General features: G+C 37.3%; 1 protein-coding gene across 1 annotated transcript; it reads right to left on the minus strand.

Annotated features, from left to right (window-relative positions):
- Positions 1 to 1,652: 1,652 nt before the first annotated feature.
- On the minus strand, positions 1,653 to 5,004 carry LOC133645520 (homeobox protein HMX2-like). The gene is given in 5 exon segments (XM_062040358.1): positions 1,653 to 2,437; positions 2,440 to 2,829; positions 4,701 to 4,857; positions 4,922 to 4,974; positions 4,977 to 5,004. Coding segments are annotated over 5 exon segments (750 nt in total). The 3' UTR covers positions 1,653 to 2,315.
- Between the last annotated feature and the right edge of the window lie 5,169 nt (positions 5,005 to 10,173).

The following is a 10,173-nucleotide window of genomic DNA, read 5'->3' on the forward strand; positions in this document are numbered from 1 at the left end:
AATGCATATTTACAGAAATTTTCATGAAATGTTTTGCGGAAAAATATCGTGATTTTACATGAATTTGAAAGTAATTTAAGAAAACAGAAAATGCTATGTATAATTAATTTGGTATTTTTCTGTAAAAAAAAAAATAGAAATATACATAGTTTGTCATTACTGGCATATTACTTAAAATAACAGGCGGATTGTTTATTTACAGATAATGTCTTCAATTCTACAGTTTTATAAACTATTTAAAAAAAAATTGAAAAATAAAACAGTAGAAATTTAGAGTAAATTAACCATAAAAAATAGGATTTTTTTTTTTTTTACAGTGTAGTTACTATGGTCATCTAATTAGTTACTAAGGTAATCTACTTAGTTACTATGGTAATGTAGGTCACAGCAGCTCAGACGAGGCACCAAGCAGTGTGGGCGGGGAGCGTTTCCACAGAGTGGCCTGAAATACGGGTGTCAGGGACAGACGCGGAAGGAGATTTTTACAACAAAGTTCTACCAGAAAATGGATATTATATCAGATTGTAGGTGGGGGTTTTTTTTTTACCTTTCGCATTCATATTCCGCCGTGTTTGTTGCATTTTTGTTGCGTTTCGCTTGATTGTAAAATATGTAGATGGAGAGTGGGTGTGACGTTCATATGTTGTCAATATTCAGTGTTTTATCCTTCATAGTTAATATTGTAAATCCCACATTCAGTAGAAAATGTTAAATTCCATTCCGTTTCTTAAGGCGGTCTGTCATAACGTTTTAGCATTCAATCAGACATTTTTGAAATTAGTGTTCCTAAAAATAGAACCCAAACACACACATATTGTACAGCAGATTGTCACAGCTTATTTATGTGTACAGCTCTGGTAATGGATACATTCGCCCCCACCTGCACAAATGTACTTCAAAATGTAACAATCAAAGTAAATATGACTTTTTTTGTTTGTTTACTAGGGCATGCATGTATAATATGCATTAGTTTGACCATTTAAAATCAACGATAATAAAAAGGAGATGCTTGGGAATAGCATAAAAATGCCCCAAAAACTAAAAATATTTGGTGTAACCATCATGAGCGTTCTGTTCAGGTATATTTCTTTTATATTTTGATAAATCATCATAAATAGGTATTGATCAATCTTTAAGATGTGTGTATTTGATTTCAGTTTGCTTTTGACATCTTATTTAGAATTGTAGTTGAAACTTTTGCAACCTTGTGTTGCGCTCATGATGGCGTAACCAAACTAGATTATTTTGAATATTTATTCCCTTTTTTACATTTAGTATATTTAAATATACTGTGTTTTATGCTTTTTTTTTGTTTTTGGAACATGTACTATACATATAATACAATAAAGTCCCATATAAAATTAGGTTTCTAGCAATACTTTCATTTTGCCTTTGAAAGTAACACTCCAATGTCCATTCGTGGAGCTCTACACATATGTTTGTGTGTGTGCGTGCGTATATTTATATTTGTATATATAAAAAAACGTATAGATATATATATACATACCGGCCCCCAGACACATTTTTTTCTCTAAATGTGGCCCCCCGAGTCAAAATAATTGCCCAGGCCTGTATAGGAGGATAATGCATACATTTATCATTTGTTTTTCAAAACGCTTACAAAAAAGTGGGACCCCAAAAATTGACTGTGGGACCCCATTTAGAAAATTCCTAGTGCCAACATGGATGGAGTATTGGTGCGTGCAAAACAGCTGTGTTCTAATACTAATCAAATATCATCCCGGGGGCCATAGATCACTCATTTGCGGGCCGAATCTGGCCCGCGGGCCTTGACTTTGACACCCCTGAAAGGGTTAAATAATAATTCAAACAAATGGGAAGCAACGCTGATCAATGACAATAATGTTTGTGTCTCATTACAACGTTATTGCTGCATGTTTTGTTTAATAATAAACCTGGTACAGTACACTAATAAATGTCCCCAGATAAAATATTGACAAGAAAAATAAAATCCCATGGTTCAACATATAACGCTATGTAAATGTTATTAAAGCTATATCTTTTTACGTGTCAAATTAGCTTTTTTTGTCACTAAAAATGCACAAAGCGTGTCGGACTGAAATAGAAAATGTATTGAATGAGGTTCTTATTATTCCTGCAGATTACAGAACAAACAATGAAATGGTTTCCCTTCGATGGAAGAATGAGGGGTTTTTAATTGTTAAAAATAGGAGGATTGAAAGGTGATGTGAAGGCTAAAAAAAAAACAAAAAATAAGTATAAAATTATTGATAATACACATGGTGTATTTAATACATATCGGGAAGCGTCATATTTAAGAAGAGTCCGTCACGTCAGTACTCCACCTTGTTGTACAGGTTGTACAAAGGCAGGGCCGGCAGGTTGCTCCCGGGGTAGTAGAGGGGCGTCGGGAAGGCGATGGAGCGAGGGACCGGGACGCGCAGCAAGGAGCTGTCCTGAAAACCAGCGGCATGCCCACGAGTGTCTGCGCCGAGGCGTGCGCCATGTTGGCCGCCTCCAGCTCGGCGGACAGCTGCCGCTTCCACTTGTTCCTGCGGTTCTGAAACCAGGTCTTGACCTGCGTCTCGGTCAGCTGCAGGCTGGAGGCCAGGCAGGCGCGCTCCGAGCTGCTCAGGTAGCGCTTCATGTCGAAGGTGGACTCCAGCTGGTACACCTGGCTGCGGGAGAAGACGGTGCGCGTCTTCTTCTTGGCCGAGCCGCCCTGCAGATGCTTGTCGTCCGCCCGCCGCTCCTCGGGGGACGCGCAGCCTCGGTCCTCATGCGCCTCCTTGTAGTCCTGCCTCCTGGCCAGACCCTCGGCGGCGGACAGGAGCCCCTTGGCCGCACCTGCCCGGAGACACACCTCGTTACCATTACGCGGAGGAAAAAAAAAAAAACATAATTTACGCGGGAAATTTTTTTTTTTAGCGGGAAATTAAAAAAAAAAAAACTCTAATTTACGCGGGAAAAAAACAACATCCAATTTACGCGGGGAAAAAAAAAATCACCCAATTTACGCGGGGAAAAAAATTTACGCGGGAAAAAAAAAAAAAAAAAAAAACATTTAATTTACGCGGGGAAAAAAAAAAAAAAACCAATTACCTCACTTTTTGTCCCTCTCAGTGAAGTGTGCACTCTTGCACTAAATCGACCGTGACTTTTTAAATCAACCAGCAGCCCCACCACGTATTCATCCAAGCGCCATTTAACGGCCAATTGACGAGCACTCTGCCGAACACGTCCCATCAATTAGCCGCCTCAATTAGATTACAAATATAAGCGCGCGGCATCATTACTTGCCACCACGCACGCTGGCTCGGGTCGTCACGAGGACCTCCACAATAAAACGCAAATCACTAATAAAAACCAAAAGCCGACCAAAACAAGCCGTCATTAAAAAAACACACTTTCTTACCCCCCCAGGCAATCACTTTAATTATAGCCTGTAATAACAAGTGTGTGTAAGAAATGGAAATGCGCCCCCTTTGGCCAGAATGTATGAAAAAAATTAATTAATAAATATGCCGAAAGGGACAAGCGGTAGAAAATGGATGTATATGGAGACATACTGTAATAACTTCAAGTAAATAATGAAGATTAAAAAACAATTAATTACAAACAAACAAAAATATTAACTAAAAGCGTACCTTTTGTATATTTGCATAGTTTGTATATATTATTAATGTTGTAGATACAAATATTTATATATATCAAATTTTTCAAATTGACTGCATGTCGCTTTTAAAAAGGGCTCCCCCTCTGGCCAACATATGAAAATAACAAGTGTGTGTAAGAAATTGAAATGCGCCCCCTTTGGCCAATTTTTTTTTTTTTTTTAAATAGATAAATACGTATATAGAGACATACTGTATTGACTTGAAGTAAATAATGAAGATTAAAAAAACAATTACAAAAAATTAACAAAAGGCTTACCTTTTTTTATATTTGCATAGTATGTATATATTATTAATGTTGTAAATACACATCTTTATATATCTAGAAAGGCTGGTCCTTAAGAGGGAGGCATTTTTATCAGGTCTCAAGAAGGTAACAAATACAGGTGTGTGTGTGAGTGTGCGTGTGCGTGTGCGTGTGTGCGTGTGCGTGTGTCATTTTGCCCTTGCACACGACGTGACACCTGAGAAATGAGAGACTTAACAAAAAAGGTTGAATACCTTAAAAGCTTGCAGTTGATATTAAAACAAGGTCAGATTATCTTGACTTTTTCATGCTTTAGTTTGAAGTTGCAACTTCTGACGTGAAAGAGAGTAAGATTGTCATTTTGTCATTTGCTTTTATTGTCAATTATGATTTTATGATTATAAAAAAAAAAAACCGGAAACCGACCAAAACAAGCCGTCATAAAAAAGACTTTCATCCCCCTCCAGGCAATCAGTCTAATTATAACCTAACTCATGTTCACGTCATCATCTCTTGCTAGGCACGGTTATTTATTAGCGTTGCACTTATTAGTTACTATTTATTGTATTGAACAAGAGAGTCAAATTCCTTGTTTTCCGTTTATTAAAATAAGTGCAAAATAGCTCCTAATATTTGCCTATAAAAGAAGCTTAGTTGGTATTTAGTTCATAATAATAATAATGTATGTCAAAATTGAGCTTTATTCTAATAATTGTCATCACCAAAAAAAATATTTTTTTTTTAAACATGCTTAATAACGGGACAAGCGGTATAAAATGGACGGCTGGAATAATCACCTAAACATGAGAAGTTGTGTTCCCGGTGACCCGGTGGTTCCGAGCAGGAGAAGCAGTCCGCCGAGTCCTCCCCGCCGCTGCAGTCTTCCTCCGAGGACACCGACAGCGTCCTCCTCCGTGGCGGGGCACCGGTGGTCGTCGTCGCCGCCGCCGCCGCCTGCACCGCCTGCACCGCATGCCCCTTGGAGAGCTCCTTGCTCCCGGTGCGCGTGCGCCTGGACGGGCGTGCCCAGGATGGACTGGATGGTGAAGCTGCTGACGGGCCCGACGCGCACTTGCTGCCGCTGACTTGTGCGCTGCTCATCGTCGCCTCATAACAGTGGAAGCCCTCGCAGCCGCCTCGGATTGTCGCGGTATTAAGGATGGAGAAACCACACATCAAACACATCTATCACGGCGTCTTTGTCCGCTTGATTGCAGGCTTTTACTCTGAAGTTGGGAGTTGGGAGATGTTTTTTTGTCCAGCTGGGAGAAGGTGAGTGTTGTTCCTGGGACTGCCTCCTCCTCGCAGACGCCCGAGTCGCGTCGGCTCATTTGCATGAAGGTAGCTCCTCCTGGTCCAATCACAGCCTGCATGCAGCGCGGCCCCGCAAACTTCAAACTCACCTTAGGAGAGAGAGAGAGAGAGAGAATGAATGTCTGGTTGGTCTCAAAGTCGAGGCCCGCGGGCCACACCCGGCCCGGGAATTAATGGTCAATGACCCCCGGGATGATATTTGGCAAATGCTAAGGGCGCCGTCCATCAGGGGGCGCCACGCCAGTGCCACAAATGTTGGAGAGAAAAAAAAGAATAAAAAAAAAAACAGTAGGTACTATTATTTCTAAATACAAAAAATAATCCCATGTTAATTAAAATGCAAAGTAAAGCCCCCTCCCTTCCCGTATCATGACTCTTTTTGGACGTCACCACATCAAAAAATCAACACAAGATGTCAAAACGGCCAAACTGTCAGGTGCCCAGGGAAGAAAAAGGAGAAAAGAGGAGGAGAAACGAGAAAAAGGACAGAGGTAGCAGGTAGGTAACGTTAGCCTACATGAAAGTATGTGTCTGTTACAGAATGTGATAGTAACATGGCTTTTTAGCATTAAGCTAATGTTACATGATTCGGCAATTGCTAATCAATAAATAGCTAGTTCTGTTTTAACGTCGGGTTAATATTGTGGAGGGGGCTAAATTGTTATGGAAAATAATAATGTAACGTTAGGTAATTACAGTACTCCCACCCTTACATTCCTCAGGGACATTTGTATTAGATCTTTTAAGCAGGTGTTTTTTTGTTTACATTGTTATTGCCTTCTGGTTAGCTAATGTTTGCCCTGCAGGTAATAGTCACTTTTCCACCCCTTTATATATAAGGTATAGTTGTAAGCCTAGTTGTTAAAGTGCACATCATTAATGTTAATTAAGCAATATCACATGAGAGGGAATGCTGTTTTTTTTATTTGAGCACTGCTGTGATGCGGTTAAAGATAATCATAACATAACATTCTCATATAATATGTTAATTTGCTTTCTTTAAGTAAAAAAAAAGGTAAAAGACAAAGCTATTCGGTTTCTTGTGAGTATATACACTTCACTGCCGATGTGGGGGGGGGCGCCACCTAAAATCTTGCCTAGGGCGCCAGATTGGTTAGGGCCAGGCCTGCCCGCAGGCCACAGTTTTGCACGCACCAATACTTCATCAGTGTTGGTGCTAGGAATGTTGAAAATGGGGTCCCAGGGACCCCATAAATTCATAAAAATGGGGTCCCACAGCTCTGTCATCCGGGAGGAGCTCAAAGTAAAGCCGCTGCTCCTCCACATGGAGAGGAGCCAGATGAGGTGGTTCGGGCATCCGGTCAGGATGCCACCCGAACGCCTCCCTAGGGAGGTGTTTCACGCACGTCTGACCGGTAGGAGGCCACGGGGAAGACCCAGGACACGTTGGGAAGACTATGTCTCCCGGCTGGGCTGGGAACGCCTCGGGATCCCCCGGGAGGAGCTGGACCAAGTGGCTGGGGAGAGGGAAGTCTGGGCTTCCATGCTTAGGCTGCTGCCCCCGTGATCCCAACTCGGATAAGCGGAAGAAGATGGATGGATGGAAGGGGTCCCAAAGTAAATCTTTGGGGTCCCACTTTTTTTAAAAACAAATGATAAATGTATGCATTATCCTCTTATCCAATCCAATCCACTTTATTTATTTAGCACATTTAAACAACAAAAATGTTTCCAAAGTGCTGCACAACAATATTAAAAACAGTATTGAAAACAATATTAAAAACAATAATCAAATATTATCCTTAGCTCCACCAATGACTGAATAAAAACAAAAAATAAATAAATATAGGACCAATATAAAAACAATATAAAAATAAATATGAATAAAAACAATTTTAAAGGGAAAAACCAATTAAAACAGTAAATAGAAATCAAAATGTATTTTTAAAAAAACACAGAGGACAGAGGACCACACAACTCACGTAGTGTTAAAAGCCAAAGAATAAAAGTGGGTCTTAAGACGAGACTTGAGACCCACTTATATCTCACATTCTATATTGTGTTTGTCATAAACGTTACTTCATTCATTAAAAAAAATAATATAAAAGAAAACAAATTTATATATATATATATATATATATATATATATATATATATATATATATATATATATATATATATATATATATATATATATATATATATATATATATATATATATATATATATATATTTGCTGTGGGACTATTTTTAAATGACGCTTCCCTATATGTATAAAATACACCATGTGTATTATCAATCATTTTATACTTTTTTTTTGTTTTTTTAGCCTTCACATCACCTTTCAATCCTCCTATTTCTAACAATCAAAAACCCTCATTCTTCCATCTCAGGGAAACCATTTCATTGTTTGTATTGTATGATATTTGATTAGTATTAGAACACTGCTGCTGTTTTGCACGCACCAATACTACATCAGTGTTGGTGCTAGGAATGTTCACAATGGGGTCCCAGGGACCCCATCAAGTCATAAAAAATGGGGTCCCACAGTAAATCTTTGGGGTCCCACTTTTTTGTAAGCGTTATGAAAACAAATGATGAATGTATGCATTATCCTCTTATACACAGATCCGGCCCAGGAATGAATGATCTATGGCCCCCGGGATGATATTTGATTAGTATTAGAAGCGGCCCGCAGGCCACGGTTTTGCACGCACCAATACTCCATCAGTGTTGGCGCTAGGAATGGTCTTGATGGGGTCCCAGGGACCCCACCAAGTCATACAAATGGTGAAATGATTTGCACCGTTTTTGAAAACAAATGATAAATGTATGCATTATCCTCTTATATCTCACATTCTATATTGTGTTTTGGAAAAGGGTTGTCATATACGTTACTTTATTCATTAAAAAAATAATACAAAAGAAAACACATTTGTATATATATATATACATATTTGCAGTGGGACTATTTTTAAAATGACTCTTCCATATATGTGTGTCAAATTAGCTTTTTTGTCACTAAAAATGCACAAAGCGTGTCGGACTGAAATAGAAAATGTATTGAATGAGGTTCTTATTATTCCTGCAGATTACAGTAGAAACAGTGAAATGGTTTCCCTTAGATCAAGGGGTCCTCAAACTTTTTGACTCGGGGGGCCGCGTTGGGTTAAAAAAAAATTGGCTGGGGGCCGGGCTGTATATATATATATATATAAATGTAAATGACAAAACGGATTAACTCGCTGGAATATAAAGACAATGTATATATATATATATATATATATATATATATATATATATATATATATATATATATATATATATATACATTGTCTTTATAATCCAGCGAGTTAATCCGTTTTGTCATTTAACATCAATTAACATTGATGTTCATCAACATTTAACATTGTCACGTTATCGATAGGAAAATTCATTTTTAGACAATATGATTTGCCTGAGCGGCTAGGAGACACCGAGAGTAACAAGCGGTATAAAATGGATTGGAAAGGAAAGATAAAATAAATAAATAAATAAATAAAAACATAAATAAAAATTAAAACACTTTTTTTTTTAACTTGGGACTTCCCGTGGGCCTGATTTTGGATGCTGGGGGGCCGGATCCGGCCCGCAGGCCGTAGTTTGGGGACCCCTGCCTTAGATGGAAGAATGAGGGTTTTAAATTGTTAGAAATAGGAGGATTGAAAGGTGATGTGAAGGCTAAAAAAAAATCAATCATTTAATACTTTTTTTTTTTTTATACAGCAAGTAATTGTAACATTACACACAGTTTGAACGGTAACACTGTGTTTTACAGAAAAACAAAATTGTTCCATTCCAAAAATGAATTAAATTCAGTTCGAGAATCGCTGTCCTAAAACAATTTAAACATACAGTAATTATTAATTAGAGGTCTCAAAAAATAAATTTTTGAATGATTCGCGATTCCTATTTGTAATGATTCTTAATCGATTAAAATATATGTATATATATATACATATGCGTTAAAATGTAATATCGGAAATGATCGGTATCGTTTTTTTTGCTATCGGTATCGTTTTTTTTTGTTGTTTTTTTTATTAAATCCACATAAAAAACACAAGATACACTTACAATTAGTGCACCAACCCAAAAAACCTCCCTCCCCCATTCACACTCATTCACACAAAAGGGTTGTTTCTTTCTGTTATTAATATTCTGCTTCCTACATTATATATCAATATATATCAATACAGTCTGCAAGGGATACAATCCGTAAGCACACATGATTGTGCGTGCTGCTGCTCCACTAATAGTACTAACCTTTAACACTTCATTTGACTAATTTTCATTAATTACTAGTTTCTATGTAACTGTTTTTATATTTTTTTACTTTCTTTTTTATTCAAGAAAATGTTTTTAATTTAATTATCTTATTTTATTTTATTATTATTTTTTAAAAAGGACCTTATCTTCACCATACTTGGTTGTCCAAATTAGGCATAATAATGTGTTAATTCCACGACTGCATCTATCGGTTGATATCGGTATCGGTTGATATCGGTATCGGTAATTAAAGACTTGGACAATATCGGAATATCGGATATCGGCAAAAAGCCATTATCGGACATCCCTAATATAAATATATATATATATATATATATATATATATATATATATATATATATATATATATATATATATATATATATATATATATATATATATATATATATATATATATATATATAAAGAGAAGAGTTGGATTCTTCCCTCGTTGTATTATTTCTATTTAAATTTATTAAATGTTTGGGTAGAATTGTATTTAAAAAAAAACGGTTTTATTTTAAGTAATGTAAAAATTTATTTAAAATTATTTCTTGGGCCTAAAGATCTGTGTGTGTATATTTTAATGTATTTAACTATGTAATGTAGCTGAGATAGGCTCCAGCACCCCCTGCGACCCCGAAAGGGACAAGCAGTAGAAAATGTATGGATGGATGTATTTTTCATTCC

The sequence above is a fragment of the Entelurus aequoreus genome, unplaced genomic scaffold (assembly GCF_033978785.1).
Source record: "Entelurus aequoreus isolate RoL-2023_Sb unplaced genomic scaffold, RoL_Eaeq_v1.1 HiC_scaffold_352, whole genome shotgun sequence".
Taxonomy (NCBI): domain Eukaryota; kingdom Metazoa; phylum Chordata; class Actinopteri; order Syngnathiformes; family Syngnathidae; genus Entelurus; species Entelurus aequoreus.